The sequence below is a fragment of the Echinops telfairi genome, unplaced genomic scaffold (assembly GCF_000313985.2).
Source record: "Echinops telfairi isolate 266 unplaced genomic scaffold, ASM31398v2 ScPeMD7_1;HRSCAF=3_0, whole genome shotgun sequence".
Classification (NCBI taxonomy): Eukaryota; Metazoa; Chordata; class Mammalia; order Afrosoricida; family Tenrecidae; genus Echinops; species Echinops telfairi.
Genome location: NW_022103896.1, coordinates 216310 through 240887, shown reverse-complemented (window position 1 = coordinate 240887; position 24578 = coordinate 216310). Strand labels below are relative to the sequence as shown.

The 24578-nt window shown below is 53.9% G+C and overlaps 1 protein-coding gene across 2 annotated transcripts in view; it reads right to left on the bottom strand.

Moving 5' to 3' along the window:
* ARHGAP39 (Rho GTPase activating protein 39) overlaps positions 1-24206 on the bottom strand; it is a 29964-nt gene extending 5758 nt beyond the window's left edge. For both annotated transcript variants that reach the window (XM_004697345.2, XM_013007353.3), the window contains exons 1-5: positions 24035-24206; positions 16093-16545; positions 8686-8769; positions 6409-7822; positions 5549-6110 (exon numbers count right to left, since the gene is read on the bottom strand). In XM_004697345.2, the coding sequence (XP_004697402.1) occupies positions 5549-6110; positions 6409-7822; positions 8686-8769; positions 16093-16545; positions 24035-24114 (2593 nt within the window). In that variant the 5' untranslated portion in view covers positions 24115-24206. The remainder of the gene's footprint in view (positions 1-5548; positions 6111-6408; positions 7823-8685; positions 8770-16092; positions 16546-24034) is intronic.
* Positions 24207-24578: the final 372 nt, after the last annotated feature.

The window sequence follows — 24578 nt, the reverse complement described above, 5'->3', positions numbered from 1 at the left end:
TTTCCCATTTCAATGTCACTGGATCTGGCCTGCATAGTTCCTATGGAGAGCCCACTGTTGGCCTCCTGGCGAGGGGCTGCTCTGATGGCACTGTGCTCTTTTCCTGTTAATCTGCTTTTGAGTTAATGGCTGGAAAACATTCCATTGTAAGTGCAGTGGTTATGGGTTGGGCTGCTAACTGTAAGGTTAGCAGTTTGAAACCACTGGCCGCTCCTTGGGAGAAAAACAGGGCTCTCTACTCTTGTAAAGTCTTACAGAGTCAGAAATCCACAGAGACAATTCACCTCTGTCCTACAAGGTTGCTGTGCAAGCATTTTACTCTCCATAGTGCCCTTTGATGTACAAGAGTTTTTCATTTTGATGAAGCCCAATTTATTATTTTCTTTTGTTCCCACACTAAGGAACTGCCGAATCCAAGGTCTCCTTTGTTTCCTTCTAAGAGTTGTATAATTTTAACTCCAACAGTTATATCTTTGATCCATTTTGAATTGATTTTTTTATTCTTGTTAGGTATTACTGTAACTGGAGTTACCTCTCAACTCCCTGTTCAGAGAGTTCCTTGTGAATGCACAGAAACACCACGTAGTTGTGCGTGCTGGTTGTGTATCCTGCAATGTGACAAATTCTTGCCACTGATTTGGCCTCCACAGTTTGTAAGGAGAAATTAACTGGGTTTTTTTTCCCCCTTCCTTTTTTAATTGAGGATATTTTGTATGTGCTAAGCTCCTTTCTTGCTGCTTTACAATCTTTCTCCTCGTCTTTGGAATTTGATGATTTGATGGCTAAGTCTCTTGGTGTGGATCTCTGGATTTATACTGCTTGGAGTATGTTGAGCTTCTTGGTCCTGTCTTTAATCAGATTTCAAAGATTCTTAGCTACCATTTCTTCAAACAGCCCTCCCTTTCACTCTTCTCTTTCTGGGATTCCCAAAACCTGTACCTTGGCATGTTGGCTGGAGCCCCACAGATCCCTCCGGCTCTGTTCATCTACCCTTTTTCCTTTCTGCTCCTCAACAATCTCTGAGGAGGACTGGTAAGGGACTGGTAGAATGTCCCTCCACTGGGGTTTAACTGATGCTTTCTCATGGCCAGACTAGCGTGAGGGGTCTTGAGACCACATTATGTCAAGTGCCCATCACCTCCACCTAACATCTTGCTGTGGAGGTAGTGTTTATCACGTTTCTCCACTACAGCTACTCTTTTGTCTCTCTTTTCCATATTATATTTTACAAGTTATCACTCTGTTCAACCCACACTTAAAGAGTGGGGAGTTATCCTCTATAAGTATCTTTCAGTACCTATTATGTATCTTTAAGTAAATTATTTGGAATTCTGCACAGACTTTTCTGTTCTCAGCTACCTGCCTATCATGTATGCATAAACAGTATGGACTTATAGATACTCATTTTGTACTTGGGCTGTAACGCTTTATTTTGTTGCTCAACTAGCTTTCGTCTCTGGGAGCTTTTCCATTTGGCTCTGCGTCCCTTTGACATACCTCTATCACTCCTGTCCACCCTCACGCCCTAGAACTTCCTCACTTTTTGGTTAATCTGCTAGCCATTGTTGGAAGAAGCCCTGGACCGAAGATCTGGGCACTGGGCATGTCTGGGGCTGTCGGGTGTCTCTGCTTCCAGGCCCCTCAGTGACGGAGCAAGGAAATGGCTGTGTCAACACCCAGCCCCTGCATAGACACCTATCCAGAAATGCCTTTTACGTTCATATGCATCTCTAGTAAGCTAAACATGGGTTCCGACTGCTAGCTCCAGCCTCACTCCGTAAGTACCACATGGATCATTGTAGCCTTCTCCCCTTGCCTTTTCATTTCCTTCACAGGGACTTCTGAAGACCAAAAGATTAATCTTGATGAAGTCCAATTTATAAATTTCTTTCTCTCATGAATCATGCTTCTGGTATTATATCTAAGACATTTTTGCCACATTCAACAAAACAGATCTTCTCCTACATTTTGTTCTGGAAGTCTTATAATTTTAGGTTTTATATATAGGTTTATGACCCATTTTGAATTAAGCTTTGCAAACTAGGGGTTGAAGTTTTTATTATATTTTTGGTATATGGATATCAAAATGTCTTAGCCATCATTTAATGAAAAGACTATCATTTCTTTGCTGGAAGGCCTTTCCACCTCTATAGGAAACTGACCATGTACGTGAGCGTCTATTTCTGGACTCCATTCAGTTCCATCAAATTACTGTTCACCTAGATGCCAAAACCACAAGTCTTTAAGTCAAGCACTATTAACCCTTGAGTTTTGCTTCTTTTTCTACACTAGGTCTTCTGTGCTTCGTATGAATGATCAGCATGTCGACTCCTCCTGTCCTACCCCACCCCCGCCTCCACATGCACATACACCGTGAAATAAACCTTACTGAGATCATGGTTAGTACTGAATCTATAGAATGATTTGGATAGAACTAAAACTAAAAAAAGAACTAAATTTTGAACACTTCTTAGCCTACAGAATCATTAACATGAGATATTGCTCCACTTATGTAGGTTTCTCTTAATTACTGTTTTGCAGCTTTCAGTAGATTTGCACATCTTTTGACAGTTACCCCTAAGCCTATTGAATTTTAAAATGCTGTTATAAATTGTAAAGCACTCTGGTAGCACTGTGGGTTAGGCAATGGACTGCTAACTACATGAAGGGCGGCAGTTCAAATCCACCAAATGCTCTGTTGGAGAAAGGGTTGAGGCCGGCTGGTGCTCCTGTAACAACATACTACACAGAATGAGTTGGAATCAAAGGCAGTGTTTTTGTTTAAAAAAAAAAAAAGCTCAATTTCCAGTGGTTTATTACTAGTATATAGAGTTAAAAAAAATGTATTTGGTCTTGTGTCTTGCTAAATTCACTATTAGTCCTGGATTTTTTTTAGGGGGGGAGGGGTGGGAAGAAGGGCAGGTGGTAGATTCCCTAAGACATACTACATAGAGGATCACAGAGTTTGAGAAGAAAGATCATCATTCTCTTTCTTTCCAGCCTGGACAGATTTGTTCTCTTTCCCTGCCTCACTGCACTGGCTAGAAATTTCGGTAGCATACTGACTAAATGTACGATTTGGACATAAGGGGAAAACATCCAACCTTTCACCAAAGTATAAGGCTTAAGAAGTTCCTGCTATACTTGGCTGGTTTAGAGTTTTTAGTAGAATGAATGAATGTAGGCTTTTGTCCAATTCTCTTCCTACCTCTACTGCGACATCATCTGGTTTCCTTGTCGCTCTGTCAACAGTGTGCTGTGCTGCTTGACTTCCAAATGACAAACCCATCTTACATGCCTTGCCTATATTCTGAATGGTCAACACACATCATACTTTTATCTATTGTTTGGTTCGATTTCCTAAAATATTGTCAAAAAAGGTTAACATCCTTATTTTCTTATAAAGTCCTTTTCCAGTTTGGGTATAGAAAGCGTTGGGAAATATTTCCCCCACCTGGATCTAGGAATGAATTTTGATAAAACTGTGATACAAGTACATGTGTGGGAAACTCACCAGCAAAGCCATTGGGTCTAGAATTTCCCGTGTGGAAGTTATTCAGGACCAAACCATTTCTTCAACAGGTGGTGGCTCCTCAGATGACCGCTCCTGAGTAGTTTCTGTCTTTCGAGAAATTGGCCTATGGCGCTCCCTGATTAGTGTCTCCAAAATCTACGGAACCTCACCTTTCGTTCCCGATGGTGCTCTTTTATGTTTCTCTCTGTTTCTTCCTGATCAGTCCAGCTAAAGATGTATCCATTTTCTTAAATCTTCTCAAAGAATCCATTTTTATTTTCATTGATTTTCTCTACTATTTGCGATACCCCTCTCAATGACTTCCACACTCTGATCTCATCGCCTTTCTTCCGCTTACTCTGGTAGCATTCACTTCCCCTCCCCCTCACCAACGTTTCCTAAAGTCGAAAAGGATTGAGGCTAGACTCTTCTTACCTAAGTATGAAAAGAACAAACAAATAAACCACCAAACCCTTTGCCATTGAGTTGATCACAACTCATGTAGAGCTCAAGAGCATGTAGGCGCTATGAATCCTCCTCCAACAACTGCTCTGATTCAAATTTCCCTTGTCTTCAGTTCCAAAACCTATACTTCTCTTCTGATTTCTTATTTCTTGCCTTTAAAAAAGTCCACTGTTATTATATTAGTTCAAGGCAGAGTACACTCAAGTAAATGCACACATTCAACTTGCTGTTCTCATTTGGAAGCCAGAGAAATCACGGAGTGAATGAAAGCATGAGAGGTGATTAAAACCTCAGAATCTGTTGTGTCTGCACCTCAGCAGTGTCTGTGCCAGGAGATCCTCTTTTTAAAAGAGGGCAGCGAGGCAAGCCATGACAGCCCCAGCTTGTACCTGGATCAAGACGTGAAGCCAAAGGGTGCGCATGTGGCCTGGGATGGGGCCGGCTATTTTGGATGGTGTGACGCTTGATGGTTCAATGGGGGAGTACAGGCTCCTGCAGCCAAAGCTGGCCAGGTGAACCAGGACGATGAAAAGCCATGCGCAGGAGCTGGGCTCAGTGCACCTCTTACCAGCCACGCTGCCCTCCTAGCCTCAGTTTTCTTATCAAAGACAGTCCCTTTTCTAAGGACAACACAGTAGACCTCCCTGACAATGAGCAGTTGTGTAGTAACCCACATGGGTCTGAGAAGGAAGGACAACGATCCAAGCTGGTTAGGCCTCTTTAGACAAAGGCCATCTGAGGTGGGATTGCCACCCTGTATGGACATGGAAGGCCTGCCTCCAGCAGAAGCCCACCTGGAGCTGCGTCTCATGCAGGGCAAGCCAGGCTGTCACAGCCAGACATGAGCCCATACCCCACAGCTGGACTTGCCTCCCAGCTCTCTGGGAGTGGCCAAGCCCCACTGACACGATTGGCTGGACAAACAGCACTGGGACAGGTGGTACAAGCTTTGCCACTGCCAGGCCGAACACCTGCTCAAGTGACCCTTTTAGGCTGCCTGGTCCTGTGGCCTGTCCATCTGCTACCTGTTCACTCGTCCACTAACTTCTTCCTCAGGAGCAGCCACTGTGGATAGCATGCACAGCAGGGGAGTTGTGAAGCTGGTGGGGGGCAGACCTCCCAGGGCCCTGAAGGCCAGGGCTAGGGCTCGCTGGCCAGAGTGCCAGCTAGTGAGGTGTACCTGAAACTTGGTTGTCTGTGCCTGACACTGCACTCACTGTACCACCTTGGCAAGGCCATCCTCTGTCCGGGGTCCCAGAGAGCCCAGTCTCCAGGGCCAGTCAGGCTGCACCCTGGGGGTACTTGGGACCCTCAGCCAGGCATGGACGCAGCTCTTCTTGGGGCTGAAGAAACAGGCTGGAGTTCAGAGTGCAGAGCCTTCGTGGGGAAATGTCCACCCAGTGTGCTGCCCAAATAACCTGCTGCTCCTCTGGCACAGCTGGCGGCAGGTGCGGCCAGCACAGCAAGTAGCTCTCGCCATGGCCCGACCTTACCTGGAGCAACCCTGGGTGCAAAGGGGTCTTTCAGGCTTAAACTAGGTGCTGTGGCCATGGTGAGCTCAGGCCTTACCTTTGGTGTCATTGACGGGGTCCATGTGGCGGTAGATGTAGCCCTCCAGGTAGGAGTGGAACTTGGGCGTGGGTGGGAAGAAGGCCAGGCAGATGGCCATGAGCTCCCAGCCACGCGCCAGGCTCTCCAGGCGGAAGTTCTCGGTGGTCTGCCGGCAGAGCTGAATGTATAGCTCGTCCCGCAGGCCCTGCATGCTCCAGCCCTTGGTGGCCACCTCCAGGGCCACATGCAGCGGGTCGGCCTTGGCTCGCCGGTCACCCATATACATCTGGATGAGCTTGAAGATCTCGCAGGCCTCCTTCTTCACGTGCCGGTCGCTGGTCATGATCATGGGTTTCTTGATGGACTCGCTGCTCCAGGCTAGCATGTTGGCAATGGACACCTTGCGCCGGAAGAGGCCCTGCGTGTGCTTGTTGAAGTGCTTCGAGGCCCAGTTCTCGATGTCTGTCTCCGAGGAAGGCTTGCGCAGCGTGAAGGTGGGGAAGACGCAGCTGGCGCTGGGCATCATGCTGCGGCCCTGCCGAATGCTCTCAAACTGGGCACAGGCACCGAGGTCCTCAGACTGGGGAGGGCAAGTGGGCAGTGAGGGGTGAGTCAGCTGACCACAGCAGGGAGTGTGTGTGTGTATGGAGGGGTGGGGGAAGTTACAGCAGACTGGTCCCCCTCCCCCCACCCTCCCACACCCTCGGGCCGGACGGCCCGGGCCCCCGTCACCCTATCCTGAAGCAGCCCCCCTCGACCCCTGGTCCCTAATGCGGGCAGCTGGGAGAGGGAATCCCTGCGAGAGGGACCTCTCAGGTCCCCTGAGCTGGGGCAGGGCCATTGTCGAGCCTGATGATGGGGCCCCAGCCAGGCCTCACCTGGGAGGGGTGCAGGTATGGCTCCGGGGAGGCCAGGTTGGTCTGGACGGAGATGCTCTTCTCCAGCAGGATCTGGGGGAAGCCAAGCTTCTCGAAGGGGCCCCTCTTCCAGTGCTTGCTCTCCTGCTGGGCCAGAGCCTCGTCCTCGCTGAAGGCACGCACCACGGGCCCTGGCATGGGCAGGGGCACCGCGCCGTCGCTCTCATAGCCTGAGCCATCCTTCTGCGAGTCCCAGCTGCCCCGCTGCTTCATGTGGTGGTGAGCTTGCTGGGCTTCCCAGGCCAGCCTCGCCTGTGCCAGGAGGGGCTCGCATGCGCCTCGCACCCCTTCTGCCTCGACCAGTCGGCCCTCAGCACGCTTCAAGGGAGCCAGGCCAGACCCACACAGGGGCCGCTCCTCAGCCAGGAGGGGCTCGCCAAGGGGCTCTCGGTCCCCCGAGCCATCAGTTGACGAGGTGTTGGGGTCCTGGCCTAGGGACGGCTTCCTGCTCTTCCTCTTGCGGGGGCCGGGGGAGCAGCCAACCGAGGACATGGTGCCTTGCTGGCTGGACCAGGACATGGTGTCGTCCTGCGTGGTGGGCAGTGGTGTGGGTGGGGGGCCATGCCGGAAGTCAGGCCCCTCCATGCTGCTGTAGTCCCCGGACCGCGTGTCCAGGTGCTGGTCCCTCACCAGGCAGGGGCTGGGCTGCAGTGAGTAGGAGCCACCTCCGGGGTTGGGCGCGTACTTGTGGCGTGGGCCGGCCCGCAGCTTGGGGCTGGAGCCAGTCTGCTCCACGTAGACCAGTTGGCGCACATACTCCTTGCCCGCAGGGCTATAGTCCAAGCTCATGAAGCGCTCAGGGCCCCTCTGTCTGGTCAGCACCAGCTGCTGGTACGGTGAGGGTGACGAGTGCTTGGGAGACTGCAGGAAGGGGCGAGGCTTACGCACAGGTGACTTCTGGGGCGAGCCGGCCTTATAGCCCACGCCGGCCTCATACTGCATGTCCATAGGGGGCTCATCATAGAGGGGGGCCTGGTACTCCACGGGAGGCTCTTCGTAGAGGGGGGGCTCGTAGGCATAGCGTGGGGAGGAAGGCTGGGAGTCGCTGGAGGGCTTGCGGGATTGGGCCTGCAGCGGAACGCAGAAGGTGTCGCTCCCACGGCCTGGGAGTGGGGAGCAGCCCCCCGAGAGCTCAGCCCTCTTTAGGAAGGGTGAGGGCCGCCTCTCAGGGAAGAAGACGGCACCATCAGAGTCGGGGGCAAAGATCTGTAGGCCAGGGGAGTGCTGGCTGCCAGAGGGCCTGCGGGTGCGGGCCCCAGGCTGGCTGTCTGTAGGGAAGCCGTTGCCCTGGGGGGCGAGGAAGCTGGGCTCCCGGCCAGTGACCTTGATGAGCATGCGCTCCTTGGTCCCCGTGGTCCACTGAAGCGAGGAAGCCCTGAGGGGAGAGGGGAGCATGGCTCCCATGAGACCCTGGCTCAGGCCACACCATCCTGAGGGCAGGCTCCTCTAGGGCCTGACCTCTCTGGCCCGAGGGTTCCCTTGGGCACCGGGGACCTGTCTCTGCCCCACCTGCAGCCCCACACCTGACATCAGGCGGAAGGAGGCGGACAGGCACAAAGACTCCAGGACCGAAGGGCCCTGAGCCTCAGCCCACCCAACAAGGCACTCGAGCGCCTTGGGACCCACTTTTCACGCATAGTGGCTCTGGCGAGGCTAAGAGCAGACAGCAGCCTTGTCCAACTGGGGCGCCACTCTGCCTGACAGTTCTGCTTGGCACCCTGCAGCTGAATAGAAGCGTAACAGCCTGCCGCCCCACACCTGTGCCCAGCACCCTGCCGGGCGATGGCTCCGTGTATGATTGGCCTCCTGAGCTTTTGGCCTGGTTTCCAACCTGAGCGACAGATCCCTGCACCCACTGCCCACGTGGCCCAGCCTGCACAGGGTCTATGCTGCCCCCATCTGTGCTGGCCTTTACTCCCGCTCACTCTCAGCATGTCTGAACAAGTGAGCCACCCAACCTGGGGGTGGGGGTACAGAGAACCGCCCTTCCTCTGGGCTCTCCAGGACCTCACACAGAGGGCATCCCCGGATGCCAATTCCCTCACCTAGGAGCTGGCCGGACTGTAGAGCAGGCCCTGCCCTCCATGGGTGGGGCGCAGGGGCTTGCACTGTGCGGAGGGACCATGGGCCATCTCACTGTCCTCGGTGCCACCCGTGTCTGTGTCTAGCTGAGGAAGTCTGACTCAGTTAGCACCCCCATGGCCCCTACCTTCTGGCAGGGGGGCCCCCCCGGCCTACCTGTAGTGAAGCAGTGGGCCATCCGGGCTGCAGTCCCGGTAGTTCTCACAGTCTTTCTCCAGGAACACATCCGGCGGGGAGGAGCTAAGGCAGTGCAGAGCAGGAGAGAAGAGGCACATGTCCGAGTAAGAGCAGCTACCACTGCCTCTTCCCTCTCCCTGGCCCGGCCCCCTCAGCCTGCTCCCTTAATGGGCAGCGCACATGGCCTGAGGGGCGGGCCCCCGGGAAGCCCAGCTTCCACCAGCGGTGACAGGGTGGCTAGGCAGGGCGCACAGAGGGAGCAGTGATGGAGCGCCGTGAGGGCTCCCCACCGAGGCACTGGAGCACACAGCACTCCATGAGTGCTGTGGGAACAAATGTGTAGTGGGTAGCAGCTGATGACCCTGACAGAGGTCCAAATGCATGATCAAATTGGCATCTACTTAGGACACTAATTACGTAATTCTCAAGCATTCAGATGTAGAAGAGTACTTAATCTGATTAAGAATATACATCATTAGACCCAAATGCCTCTGCAGTGGCCAGCACTGCAAGTGAGGCACGCCAATCAAGAATGAGCTCGTCGGCTTTTCCAGGAGGCAGGATCGTTTTGAAAACGCTGGTCAATGCAATAAGCTCAGATAAAAGGCCAGCCGTGTAAATCTACTATAGAAAGAGATAACACTGTCCTTAGCTGTCAACCTGGAAAACCCACAAGAATCAACTGGAAACTCCCTGAAACTATCAGGAGAGCCTAGGAACAGCCCCCACTTATAGACTGCAGGAACTGGCTTTCTTTGGTCAGCAGTAACAAGTGCGGGGGGGTGGGGGGGGGAATCACAATAGATTCAAAGTTCACTTTCTTTTTTTTTTTTTTTGTTTTCCAAAGTTCACTTTCATGAAAGCAGTAAGTGACCAAGAATATTTCTTGCATATGTTAGCAAAAAACACACAGAACCAAAATGAATGGTTAAAGTTTACTTAAAAGAAGCCCTGAATCTAGAATAGAGAGGGAAATATGGATGAAAGGCTCTATCTCTTCCTTTTAAAGTAAGAAATTTAGTCGAATTCTAATGAAGTATCCAACAGGGCTTTTAAAATTTTTGTACTTTATTTTGTGTGTGTTTCTTTTTAATCAAAGAGTAAGGGACTGGTAACAGAGTTTAAAGAGAGTTAAACACCACCCCAGCTAATTCTAAGAATTCCATGAACAGGGGTCTGTACATAGTAAATACACTAGAGACAAATTGAGTGGCCGACAGAGTGAGTGAACCGGTGAACAAGTTGCTCACAGTAAGAAATGCAACTAGCTGTAAAATACTTTCTTTTTTTGTAAAATACTTTGAAATCGAGTACTTTCAGAAATTAAATGACAAGCAATCAAAACAAAAGCAAAAGACTCGAGCAGATATTTCCCCAAAGAGGCCATTCGAATAGCCCTCAGCACCTGCAAAGATGCTCCGGTGTCATCGGCCCTGTGGCTGCTCCATGTCTGAGTCAGTGCAGGCGCAGAGCAACCAAACCAAACCCTGCCCCGTCCCGCACCATCCACCACTGCTCTGATGTTTGAGCCCACTGCTGCCGCCGCCGCCGCCGTGTCGATACATTTCATCAAGGGCCTTCCTCTCTCTCACTGCCCCGCTACTTTACCAAGCATGAGGTCTGTCTCCAGGTCCAGAGTCCCCGAGTCGAGCGTGCCACCCTTGCCTGGAAGGATCACTCTGGCTGTGCTTCTTCAGGGCACATTTGTTTGCTGGGTCTCTTGGCAGCCCGTGGCACCTTCGTGCATCTTCATCAGAGCCACGATTCAAGTGCATTGGTTCTTCGTTAGTCTCCCTTATTCAAGGTCCGACTTTCACAAGCATGGGAGGCCGCTGAAAACACCATGGCGTGGGTGAGGCACACCCCAGTTTTCCAAGTAACATCTTTGCTTTTCAACACCGTAAAGAGGTCTTGTGCAGCAGATTTACCTAACGCAATGAATTTGTAAAAAGCTCAACTGCTGCTCCTGTGAGCATTGGTTGTGGATCCGAGTAAGGCGAGAGCTTTGACAGATTCCATTTTTCCTCCACTTCCCATGTCATGTATTGGTCCAGTTGTGAGGTGTTTACATTGAGCCGTAATACACACTGAAGGCTGCAATCTTTGGTCTTCCTCAGCAAGTGCTTCAAGGCCTCCTCACTTACGGCAAGCAAGGTTGCATCATCTGCATATCAAAGGCTGTTAATAAGCCTTCTTCCAATCCTGAGGTCACAGTTTTCTTTATGTAAGCCAGCTTCTCTGATGATTTGCTCAGCACACAGATCGAACAAATCTGGTGAGAGGATACTACCCTGGCGCACACCTGTCCTGATTTTAAACCATGAAGTGTTTCCTTGTTCTGTTGGCACAACTGCCTCTTGATCCACGTGCAGGTTCCTCATGAGCACAATGAAGTGTTCTGGAATGCTCGTTCTTCTCAAGGCTGTCCATAGTTTGCGGTGATCCATAAAGTCAAATGCCTTTGCAACAGTCAATAAAACACAAGGCAATATCTGCTTTCAGCCAAGATCCATCTGACATCAGCGATGATATCTATCCCTTCTGAATCCAGCCTGAACCTCCGGCAGCTCCCTGTACCCAGTGCTCTGCTGTCACTGTTGTGTGATGATGGTCAGCAACATTTGACTTGCAGGTGATATCAATGTTCTATACCTTGAGCCTTTGGGTGGGTCACCTTTGGAATGGGTACAAATATGGATCTCTTCCCGTCAGTTGGCCAGATAGCTGTCTTCCAACTGTCTTGTCACAGACGAGTGAGAGCTTCCAGTGCTTCATCAGCTTGTTGAACCATTTCAATTGGTGACCTGTCAGTTCCTGGAGCTTTGTTCATAGTGCTAATGCTCTCGGCGCGGCTTAGACTTCCTCCCTCAGCACCGCTGGTTCTTGCTCATAAGGTCACTCCTGAAATGGTTGAATGCTGAGCAGTTCTTTTCAGTAGTGACTCTGGGTCTCCTTTCCACCTTCTTTTGATACTTCCTGCATAGTTCAGAATTTTGCCCAAAGAATTTTTCACAATTGCCACTCAAGTCTTGAATTTTTTTCCTTAGCTCTTTCAGCTGAAGATATGCTGAGCATGGTCTTCCTTTTTGGTTTTCTAACTCCAGTTCTTCGACATTGATTGCATTATAATATTTCACTTGTCTTCTTTTGTTTTTCTTAGGGGTCACACAACATGAGGAACTATATTAAAGGGCTGCGGCATTAGGAAGGTTGAGAACTGTGGGAAACAGAAAGATTTCTCCCAAGTCGTCTCCCCCAAATATGTTCTCACTTTGTCTTCTTGAGCTACCCTTTGAAATGTTCTGTTCAGCTCTTTGACTTCATTTGTTTCATTTGTCTTAGCTACCCTACAGCTAAGAGAACACTTCAGCGCCTCTTCTGACATCCACGCTTGATCTTCTCCTTCAATGGCCATGTGTCTTCTTCATACACAATGTCCTTGATGTCCTCCCACACCTCATCAGGTCTTCTGTCATTAGCGTTCCATGAATCTAATCTGCTGAGATGCTCTCGCAATCCAGGTGGGAGAGACTCAGGTTGCACTGTGGCTCTCAGGGACTTGCTCTCATTCTCTTCAGCTTCCACCTGAGCTTACACATGAGCAACTGAGTCACAGCTGGTCCCTGGCCTCACTGCAGTTGCTGATATTGAGCCTCTGCATCTTGTCTTCCCAGAGATGTGCTCAGTTTGATTTTAGTGTGGTCACTTTGGAGAAGTCCATGCTCAAAGATTTGTTTTGTGTTGTTGAAAAAAAAAATGTTTGTAAATAAGAAGTCGTTGGTCTTGCAAAATTCTATCATGCCATCTCTGGCTTTGTTTCTAGCATCAAGGGTTTATTTTTAAATTCCTGTTCCTTCCTTGGGAGAAAGATAGGGCTTTCTACTCCCATAAAGAGTTACAGTCTCAGAAACCCAGAGTGGCAGTTCTGCCCTGTCCCATGGGGTCACCATGAGTTGGCATCGACTTGACGGCAGCGAGTCTGGTCTTGCAGAACTCCTCGTGAAGCTGGTCAAGGTGCAAGGGAGGCTGGTCACGGGAGCACAGGCTTGGTACTGTGGCAGGAAACCTGGGGAAATGCACTGTATCCAGCAGTCATCCTACGAACCTATGCCAAGGCTATTCCTTCCAGAACCAAGCGGAAGCTGCAGGTCACTAGGAGTCTTTACCACACTGCTACAGACACAAGTTCGAGCCTCGCTAGGCTGTGTAGAGGTACCCAGTAGGGACTTTAGCTGCCTCCTAGGACGACGGAGATGCTAATATTTTGCCTAGTGGTGGGTGGCCTCCTTGTCGGCTGTTATAAGAGCCAGCCTTTTATGAGTTTTAAAACTGGACAGTGTGTCTCGTCACTTTGGGCAGTTCTTTAAATTCTGGACTCAAGGCCTCTGCCATGCGCATGTTTTGTCCTCACCTAAATAACTGGTCTAAGGAGCCCTGGGCTGCTAACTCCAAGGTTAGCAGTTTGAAAACCACCAACCATTCTGCAGGGAAAGACAGGGTTTTCCATGCCCATGAAGAGACTCAGAAGGGCCGTTCCATCCTATGCTGGAGGGCCACCATGACCACTATCGACTAGAAGGTAGTGAGCTTGGTTTTAGTAACTGCTCCTCTGTTTACCTTCCAGGGTTTCTGGAAGAGCACTGCTGAGGATTTTCACCAAGTCTGATTTATTATGTTTTCTTTTACGAGTGGAGCTCTTGTGTCCTTCCAAGCTGGAGGTCGGAAGACAATGGGGTCTATAAATCCAGTTCACATTTATGACGCAGAGGTCAAGAAGCGGTGGAGGTCCACTTTTACCTTTGAGGATCATCGTTTTTGTCAGAACGATCTGCTACAAAGACCGGCCTTTCTCATGAGCTGCCCAGCCACTTACACAGATCAACTTCCAGTGAGGGCCACCCTGTGTTCATATGCTTGTCTCCTTTCTAAACGTTTATTGTCACTGAGAATACGTCTAGCAGAGTACACACCACCGGGAGTTCCCACAGGCACCGCTCTTCGCCCTGTGCCCCTTTCTCACCCTTGCAGACCAGGTTCCCTGGAGAAGTCAAACCAGGTGGACTTGGGTAGGTGCCGGCACAAAACCACAGGAACCTTTACCAAGCCAAAGCATCCAGCTAGCCTACTGTCTCTCAGCATGGCCTCCACCCAGTCTCCGTGCCTCAATGCAGTCGTGCCATCTCTGTATGGGAAGGGGTTCCCCTGAGGCATTCTGTACTCTTTGAGTTAGGGCACACCAAAACTAGCACTTTTGGCAACCACAGGGGACTCAAACTAAATTCCTACAAATGTTGGCTGAGTCTAGGGAACAAAAAGCAGCCTGCGGGCTGGACGAGCGGTTTCCCAGTGAGATTGCGCCAGACCACTCTGCTGCTTTCCAAGAGCAAGTGGATTGCGCAGATGGGGAAACCACCACCAAGATCTCTAAGCACAACTTTCCTGGCGTTTCCTTATGCATGCGTTTCCTGGTTTTTGTAGCTTTGCATTCTCAGGCAGAGCTGCAGCACACGAGGCTCCCGTCTGACCAGTGCCGGGTCCTGTACTGAAAGAGGGCCTCCTCTTTGGTCTCACTTCACCATCTGCTCTCAGAACCAAGCTCAAAGACCCGACTGCAGAGAGGCTGGGCTGACTCATGTGGGTCCTTGAAAGCATTCTAGTACTTTCCTATTAACACAAGAGTGTGTGCTTGACCAGACCTTACACGCCCACCCCTCCCCATTCTACCTCCCATAGCACCTGCATCCACATTTCTTGGGCCCCTTGGGCCCCAGGCCCCTCCTTGGCAGCACTGGCAGTCAATGGAAGTCGGCTGGAACAAGGCACAGAGGGTACCAGGCACACAAAGGGCAGGTGCACAAAGCCTACAATGAGTTGGCGGGACGGTCAGAGCCAGGACACGAGAAACGGTCTGTCAGTAGCACGGTGTACCTGGGCAGGTGGTACACAGCCCACACGCCAGGCCCTGTCTGCTCCTGGCTCCTCCTGTAGTCCCCACGAGAGCCTGCACCTGAGCACAGGGGCACTGGGGGTGCCATGCTTGTCTGGAGGCTCAGGTGGGCACCTTACCTCTCCACAAAGGCACAGACACTGTGTCTCCTCAGAAGGTCTCTGCTACGCTGAGCAGCTAGAATCTTTCCATCTCTGCTCTGCCAGCCGGAGGTGGCACCCCGCCCTGTACTGCTGCCACCACATGGGTGTGCCCCACGGAACCTGGCCCTCCCCGAGTAAGGTCTCAGCCCTGGCCACACATTTTCTGTGGTGGTTTCCGGTGTGGGTATGACACTCGGAGGCTGCATGCTGAGGTCCGGAGTGGAAGCCCTGTGCCTGGCCCCGATGGGCCCCAGAGCCCCCACCCTTCAGCAGCTCCCCGTCACCGCAGCGTCACAGCCCCACAGGCCCGCGTCTTTGCTCACAGTGGCAAAGGGGCTCCAAAGTGTAGCTCAGGGTTTCGCACCCCGGCCCTGCCTTTCCTCCCAGGCTGCACACCTGGGCTCACTCCTTAGTCTGTCCCTCGAGCAGCTGGACTTCTGCAGGACCAGAGCCTGGCTGCGCAGTGGTTCGCCCCTGAAGGGGCAGTGTCTGCTGCTGGCTGGGCCAGCAGGGAGCGGCAGGGGGCACGGCAGAGTCCTCCTCCTCTTCCGTAGGACAGCAGTGATACTCGTCAGTGTCACTGACTGACAGGAAGGAGCTGGTATAGCAGGTGCCAGCTGCCCGGGGCAGGCCCATGGACACACAGGCCCCATTGGAGTCCAGGGTCAAGAAGGGAGGTCAGAGGGCACGGTGCCTCACTGATGGTCTGAGCCCCGCCTGCCATGCACTCACGGCCCCTGGGATGCTGGGGAGCACGGGGAGTCCTAGGTGACGGCCAAAGTCAGGGAGGGCTGTCCAACGCCCAAGCATGAGGAGGACGCAGGCTGACCCGGCCGCATGGCGGGGGCACTGTGCAGACAGTGGCGCCCTTGTCTGCAAGGGTGGCTGGGGGATGGGCTGAGGCAGGCTGGCTGCTCTGTTTGCAGAAAGGGGGCATGGACACCACCCCACTTCCAGGGAGACCTGTTGGTGAAGCTGGCATCACAGCAGCGTGGCCGAACTTGGGCCTCTCTGACCCCACCCCCGCCTCGCCCTGTTCCCAAGCCTCTGGCAAGCTCCCTGAACAGAACCAACCACTGCAACAAAGACCCCCGCAGTTTCTGAGCAATTACCCAAATGCCCCCAAATGGCTGCGCCTGAGGAGGGGCCGGGGCCCCCTCGCCTCAGCTACCCTCGCCTGCAGAGAGGGCGGTCCATCAGCTGCACATCACTGAGGGGGCTACTCAGAGGGGCCCCTCTTCCAGCTCACTGCAGGTCTCCCAAGCCCACAAGAGCTGTTGAGACATGCACGCTTACCTGCCGCTGCCCCGCTCCTCCTTGGTGACCCCAAATGGCCGGGTGGCCCTCAGCAGGGGCTCCTGCACCTTCTCACTGTCGGTGGTGGCAACAGCATCATCGAGCTCGGGCTCCGGGGCTGCACCGGGACTGCCCTCTCGGCTGACGGTGCTGGCCCTGCCCGGACTGCTCTCGGCTGAGGCGCGGGGCGACTCGGTGTTCTGCTTCAGGGTCTGCAGCTTGGCCAGAGGGATGATGTCGCAGCTCTGTGGGCGGTGCCAGACAGTGCGCCGCGTGGCAGCGTTGTAATAGTAGAAGCGTGACGTGTTGGGGTCAAAGAGCTCCCACCACTGGTTCTCGCTGGTGCGCTTGATGCGCACGCCAGCCGGCGGGTCCCACACGCACTCGCCCGTGACCAGGTTGGCATACATGCGCTCCCGTGTGCGTGGCTCGATGATCTCCACCCACTCCAGCCTGGGAGGAGGGCAAAGACATCGTCAGAGGAGGCTAGGGCCCCAGACCTGGCTCTACCAGATCAGAAGCCTGGGTCCAGTGACCCTTCGTGACTCCGCTGGGCTGGCCTCGCCTGGCCCCACTGCTGTCCCAGACCTGTGCAGAGGCACGCCCACCCAGCAGCAGCCAGCCCTGTAGGCTTGGGGGCCTGTGTCTGGGCCAGTGGAAGCCTCCAGAAGCCTGTGGGCTCACAGTAGGGTAAGGGGGGCCTTTCTCCAACCTCATTAAGCCGGATGGCCAAGCAAGAGAAGAGGAGCGTGGACAGCCGGGAGGTCATGGAGACACCCCCCACAGCACGGCCTGTCAGCCATAAGCACTAAGGGAAGGCAGAAGGAGCCCCCCACCTCATCCCCACAAGACGTGTCAGACTCCAACCTGCCAGGTGTAGGCCTGAGGCCAGGCACCCCCACCATCTCCAACAGAGGGCAACAAAGGCAGCTGGGGAGGCAGGTGGCAGGCGCCTGGAGGCATCAAAGTCCCACAGGCGTGGCAGGCAGCAGGTAGTGGAGTCGGAATCTTGCACTCCTGCTGCCCAGGCACCCCAGCCGGTGGCCCTTGTCCTACTCCTCTGGCCAAATGGCAGCCCAGCCCAGCAAGGGTTCTGGAAAGTGGGTCTCCTTTAGGTATCAGGAGGGCTGGCGGTGTGGGAAGATGGGGCAGGGAAAGGCCCTGCTTGCCTCCAGTCCTCACTGTGGCCTTGGGGACAGGTATTCCCACCCTGAGTTCTGGGAGATCCCCGGGGTGGGGTCAGCTCAGCAGGCTGGGTCTCCGGGCAGCCCTGGGAACACAGGAAGCCTTCGCACACCCTGGCGTGCCTGAGCTGGGCTCCGGGGACAGCAGGTGGGAGCGTGGGTGCTAAGGGTTGCAGGAAGGAGCCCGTGGTGCACTGGATCAGAAGAAGGCTGGTGCTTTGAGCTGTCCCAGAGTTGCTATGAGACAACACAGACCCAAGGACAGATGGCAACGGCTGTGTCCCTGAAACCCAGGGTCACAGCAGCGTCAGACCATCTCGGCATCTCTGAAAGGGAGCTAAGATGCAGTTGATCTTGAACAGTCCACAGCCTCCATCTTCTCAAGTTTTAATTTTGTCCTCGTAAACTGTATAATGAGGAAAATCTGTTCCTCTTCCCCAGTCATCATCTTGGCAGGGGCCCCCCTTCCGCTCAGCCCCCATGGAGCAGGGGCAGGGAGGGGGTGGGGACCTGCCAGGCTGCCAGGGAGGGGCTCTGGGCCTGAGCAGCCCCACCCCACGCTCAGGAAGGCATGATATCACCCCACCCCATCCCCACCCTCACATCACACTGGCCACCCGGGGAGCTGTCGGCCCCTGGTGGAATTGGTGCTAGGACCATGCTGTTGCTGGCAGGCCTCCGAGGGGCGAGTGCAGGACAATGGAGAGTGGTGCAGCCAGGCTGGTCTCTGGGCTCCGTCTTCCCCGGGGAGATCCCCGGGTCCTGACAACATGGGTGAGGAGACAGTGAGAAGAGCCAGAGAGACCCCTGACCCGATCACTCCAGACACCAGGGGCTGCTTCGGTGGCACAATGACCATCCCTCAGGATTCGGGGTGGTCACCCTTGAAGCCCTCCCCAATTCACAGCTCCCAAGCAGCAACTATTGGCCGCCTGCATCCCCCACGTCTCCAGCACAACACCCCACTTAACAGGAACCCTGCAGAGCCATCGTTAGGCGCACAGAAACCAACAAAAAGCAAGAAATAAACATTCCAACTCTACCAGCAGTTCTTATTCATGCTTAAAATATACTGCAAAAAATACACTGCACTTGAGTTTCAGGATTAATTCCTTTCCACAAAGAATGGCTGTTTGCTCCCACTTTATAGCAGCCTCACGTGCAAGTGGGCAGGACACCCACTTTCAGGAAGATGGTCTTGGCCACCTCCTGGCACCGCATTGTGCCGAGACACACATCCCCCCGGGAGGCCCAGGGCCTGGCACCTGGGGGCACCATGCAGGGCTTGGGGAAGGGCTGCCTAGAAAAGGCCCCAGAGGGCAGTGAGGACCCGGCCAGCGGGGGCAGGGGGGCAGGAGCTGGGCCTCTGTCTGTGTCACCTGCACCTGCGGGTCTAGCTAGTGATTGATTCTTCATTCAGTCCGTGGGAGGGTGGAGGTGGTGAGGGTGAGAGAAAGCCTCCGCCTCCAGCTCTGGCCGTCTAGGGTGGGAGGTGGGGCAGGGGGTGGGTGCACAGAGAAGGCCCCAAGTGTGGTCAAGATGCTGTGACACCTGCAGGGTTGGGGGTGAAGTTGCACAGCAGCTTGGGACTTGGGGTTCAGGGCCCTGCTGCTTGGAGAGGGGTCAGAGCTGATGGGGAGGACAAAACCAGCTATCTGGCGACAAGCTGGGAGACAGGGGCTTCCTTCTTCTGGGGGTCCTGGCAGGTAGACGCATTGGCTGAGGGCTTAAGACAGCCTGCTGCAAGCAAGATTCTCAGGAAGACAAGTAGGCAGAGGACCTCTCCTCAGCTTTCCCCAGATGCTGAGCCCTTCCTGATTCTGAGAATGTTTGCCGACAACATTCAAGTCACTCTTTCTGGCATTAACGTAACGGGAGCCCAGGGTCTTCTAGGCAACCGCCAAGTGGTGGGCACCGTGACAACGCACCCAGTCTCTCACATGGTGGCTCAGGGCAGAGGGCGCCTCTGCACAGGCAGTCTGGACAGCCAGGTCCCACGTGCAGAACTAAGGGGGTTAGGGGTCCCTACGTCACACCACACACAGAAATGAATGCAGAGTAGATCAGAGACTGAGGTCTCAGCGTCAGAACAAACCAACGTTTAGATAAAAACAAGGCTAAATCCTCAAGACTGGCGAGCAGGTGGGTGGCTTCTCTTTGCTAGAATGCCAAACGGACACACCCAGAACAAACCCAGAAGCTGCCGAATCAATCCCTTTGTGCTGAAGAACGCCACTGAGAAAGACTACCTGCGGACTGGGAGAAAATATTTGCAAGTCATTTCAAGATAATAAAAAAACTCTTAAAGATAATCAGCCCAATTTGGAAATAGCCAAAAGGCCTAAAGAGGGACGACTTCAGAGATACACAAGTGCCCATGTTGTTGTGGTACTGAGGTGTCAGAGGGAGTTCGACCCACTGTGACCCTTTCTGCACCGTCCTCACCATCTGCTCTGCCTGAGTCCCTGGTGCAGCCACAGTGCCAGTCCCTCCCCTAGTGAGTCTTCCTTCTTCCCACTTCCTCCAGCACCATGTCCTTCTCCAGAGACCAAAGACCAGGAAGCTCATGAAACGATGCTCACCATCGGCAGGGAAAAGCCCTCCACACCCACTGGGACAGCAAGGTGAAGACGTCAGACCGCAGTGCGTGTTGCTGAGGCTAAGGAGACTCGTCTGAGACGTGAAGTGGTGCAGCACTCAGGCATCCTCAGGAAGGTAAGCACAGAACTGCCCTTAGAGCTAGACAATTCTAACTCTAAGAATGAAACACGCAAATGTTCAGAGCAGGACTATTCATCGTAGCCCAAAGGAGAAAACAATCCTCTGAGCTTGGCCACGCCGTCTACCTGTCTGTCTTCCAGGCCCAGGGGACCTGCTACCACCACTCACACCTGAGTCACAACTGCACCTTTCTTTGAGCCCAAGGGCACTGGCACCTCGGCCATGGTCCGTGCACACCTGTATCCACAGGAGGGAGGCCAGTGCAGCAGGGTGCCGAGGCCTCAGACTGGGCATCTAAACCACAGCACGGCAGGGTCACCGACAGCGGCCCCAGGGCTGGTGTCCGAGTCCCTGGCCTACAGCATCGCTCTGCCCTGGACATGGGAGCCAGGCTGGCGGGCGGTGGGAGATGGAGCGGAAACACCAGAGACCCTCAGTAAAGAGTGGGCGAGGAACCACTGCAGCAGGAGCAAAAGCGTGGCAAAGACCAAGAGGGTAGGCCCAAGGGACAGGAGGGGAGGGCGCCAGAAGCCACATGCTCTTCCTGACAGCAGGACACTTGCTCTGGGAAGGATTCTGTCACTTACAGTCTATCACTTACATGTGTAAACCAACAAGCAGCCTGGTGGCTCAGCACAGGACGTGCTGCTGGCTCACCACAAGGGCAGAGGTCGGAAGCCAGCTGCTCCTGGGGAGAGAGCTGAGGCCACCTGTTTCTGTGAGGACTTAGTCTCAGGTCCCTGAGGTGCCATTCTATTCTGTCCTCCAGGGTCACTGGGAGTCAGAATCAGCTCAGCCAAGGAATGGCTGTACAGGAGAGTGGGGTGGGCACCTGAGTGGCCAGACGACAGCAGGACTGGAAGCTGAGGAGGCACAGTGGTGCCCAGGTCTTACCCTGGGAGGGGAGATGTGTGTGTGTGTGTGTGTGTGTGTGTGTGTGTGTGTGTGTACACAGGATGTGCAGGCTGGAATTGGTGCCGCCTGAGACAGTCAGAGAGAAAGAGACCACAATGACACTCCCTTGGAGAGTTAAGACAGTAGCATCTCAAAGCGTTTACAGGACATTCCAGACAGCAACTCAAGTGCTCATGAAGGAAAGGTGGAGATGGTAGACTAGTTACATGAAAACGACGTTTTTGTTCATCCCCAAACTCCCAACTCAGAAAATCCAAGTCAGGCTGAGATCAGCTATGCAGTGCCAACACCCAGCTGTACTCAGGGCTCCCAGCACGATCAGTCCCCCCACACGGCCAGAACCATGGGGACCGGCCGGGCTACAAGAGTGGCAACAGCAGGCCGTGAGCACTCCACGAGACTGGGAACAGCCCACGTGTCAGCCAGTGGGAGTCACAGGCTGCAGAGCTGTGCCAGGGACGCTCTGTGCACCACAGTGCTGGACCCAGATGGGAGGGTGGGCGCACAGGCCGTGCTGGGAAGCAGCTTTAAGGGGGCTGTCCTACCAGGAGAGACACAGGCACAGCCAGGAACTGGGGAGAGACCAAAGTGCTAGACCCAGGATGGTCGTCTAGAAATGGAAACCTCACAGAGACCGTCCATATGGGCCGGAGGTCTTGGTGAAGAAAGAGCTTACGAAGCACGCATGGGCCTTGGTCCCGGGGCAAGGGCAAGTCTTCAAAGAGAACCAAGAACACAGACAACACACTACAAGAGTGGCACAGGTGACCACTAAAACCCTGAAACTTTTGCAAAGCAGCCCCCTACATCGCGCCGCCTCCTGCCCTTTTCTGCCCTGTACGCAACTCACAGGAGCATCCCTGGGCCGGCAGCCGTAACACAAAAGCGCGGGCGAGGACAGACCACGCCACTGGCGTGAGGGCAGAGCTCGCTCATGCCAGGAAGTGATGACACATGCCTCACATGGCTCCCACCACTCACCTCTAAGGGGCCCTAACTTGGTGAGGCTTTGGAGGGGACTGCTAATAGCACCCAGGCCCTGCAACTCAGTGACCCTACTCCCCACTTCCTCAAGAAGCACCTCTAACCCCCAACTGGACAATGGCCACGCCCAAGGCTGTCCCTGCAGCACGACTGTGACGTCCAAGCATCAGAAGGGCCCCAATGTCCAACCCAGAGCCGGCGGACACACTCCCAGAGGTCCACACAGAACTCGGACCAGGCTCACCAGTACGATGGGGCTGACTGGGAAGCCACAAGGATCAGGATCAAAGCCAGGAGACTCTCACAGACAAGGTCCAGAAGGTTCCCCACAGAGAAGAATCCCCACCACCACCACCACCACTACTTTCTTCAGTGCAGGGCCCTGGGCCCCTCTTGGACATGTGCTACAGTGCCCTAAGCCTTTCTCTCTGCCAACAAGACCCCTGGCAGGGGGCCCACCATACTGTCCCCAACGATCTCCTGGATCCACTGCCACAGGATGCTGGCATGCTTGCTGCCACCTTGTGTTGTCCGCAGTCTGGCCTCCTGGGTGAAGGACAGGCTCTGCTCTAGGTAGCTCTTCTTGATGGCAGTGGGGACGCCCCTCATCCTCTGTGGGCTGACTGCTTACACAGGCAAGTGGCTCCATCATGTTGGGGATTTTACGTACTTGATGTGTGTTTCCCACCAGCCGTTTCTTCCACACCCAGTAGGGTGTGGAAGAAACCATTTGGCACAGCTTAAACCTTTGGAAGTTTCTTTAAACAACAAATCAGCATTACAGCAGTGGCAATTCCAGGGGGAGGGGAGCACGCAAACTGGACCCAGTGGTCCATGCGTCTCTTCTTTCTTGCTGAGAATGTTCACAGACCAGCGTACCAACACAGCAGCTCCTAGGATATGAGCAGGTGCGTCTTCCTTCTCAGCCTCCTCCACTCACAGAGGCCCCCTGGGCTCTCAGCTTCCATATCACCTGTCAAATGGCCATCGATCCAGAGACCATGTTTAAGGCCACACAGAGAGTTCAGAAGAGAGCAGAATGCTCAAAGGCAGACCTTTTTTAAATTTCCTTTTTTACTGAAACTAAACTATTGTGTGGTTTTAAGATGACTTCAGGGAATACTTTTGGTTTGAAGCCTGATCTCAGGGTAATAGTTTCAGGGTTGTCACCCTTCCTGGCGCTAAAAAGCCTAGATGTCAACAGAATTTGCCCAGTCCAACTCATTGGAGAATCTGGAAGTCTGTTTTGTAGCTTTCCCATTTTGATCAGAACTCTTATATAGAATCGTTGATGAATGTGCTTCTGAATGGTGGCGGGGCATCAGCCGGTTCTGGTCTCCAGGCGAAGGCCGCAGCTGTTTGTGGAGGAGACTGGCCCCAAATTCTGCTTCTTCCTATTCCTGATGTGCTCTCCCTCTGGTGTCCAGACTAACAGAGACAGAGATGTCTGAAGGGTTACTTGCAAGACCAGGAACTGTTCAGTGCACTGGGAGCCAGAAGAGAGCATTAAACATGTCCCATGGAATCAGGAGCATGCACCTCCAAACCAAAGGACCCAACCCTGTGGGCGAACACGAGAATGTGTGTACAAAGGCACATAGATGTGTGGACACGTGAATGTGTGTGCACAGCTGGATGTGGGCCATGTGCACATGCTCTTGTTCTACCTGCTGGACCTGACAGGAAGCAGGGCTGCAGGGGTGACGGGACCAGATGCGCACCCGGATAGGCCCAGACAGCAGAAAGCACAGCGGCACCGTGCCGATTCCAGTGAACGCCCAGGGCAGGGGGCAGGGCGCGCTCTGTGACTTTGCAGCTTCTGTTTGTTGGTGGTCTGACAGCCTTTATACTCACTGGACCACATGCATGTTTGTCACTTCTCTGCAAAGTTGCCTTATTTCCAAGAAAGGCCAAAAGCTGGGCAGAAGGTAAGAACTACAGCCACAGGGCGGGGGGAATCCGTGGGGTACAGAGCCCCGGGGCTCCTGATTCCAGAAACACCAGGGCAGCATGTCCCCACTCGGAGACCCCCCCCCACAGTGGGTGTCAACACCCCAGGCTGCCCAGACAGGCGTGATTGCCAGGAGATCAAGTCCACCCCACCCTAGCCCGTGACGTGGGCACGCAGCTCGTCTTACCGTGTGCTTGGCCCAGACAGCCGGGGCTCCTGTGCGTCGGCATTATGGGCCCTGCATTCGTAGTCCTGTGCCTGGGACATTGCAGTCTCCTGCCTCAGAGCCGAGGAGGCTGGACCGACAGATGCACGGACATCAGTAGGCTGTCAGGGCGCCTCTTGCCTCAGGCAGGGAGTGCTGTGCTAGAGAGAGGAGAAGCCGATGAGCAAGGAGCCGGTGGTGGCCCGAGGGCCCAGAGTGCGTCTTTCTTATTGTGCCTCTGGTGTCAGCGACTGAACACACAGGTGCCAAGGAGCTGCCTGTGGCTGGAGAACCCACTGGCCCTGCTGCTGGGCAGTCCTTGCACAAGCTCACCATGCTGAGGGACCCACTTACAGGGCCCTCTAGAGGGCCACCCCCTCCCCAGTACTATCTCTGGTGGGGCATTCGGGCGAGACCCAATGCCCTTGACTCAAGCCTGGCTGCCCTGCCAGCAGTCAGGGGTGCCCCTGCAGGGCCTGGCAGTCACAGGCCTGTGCACAGAGCACACCACCATTAGCCCCACCCA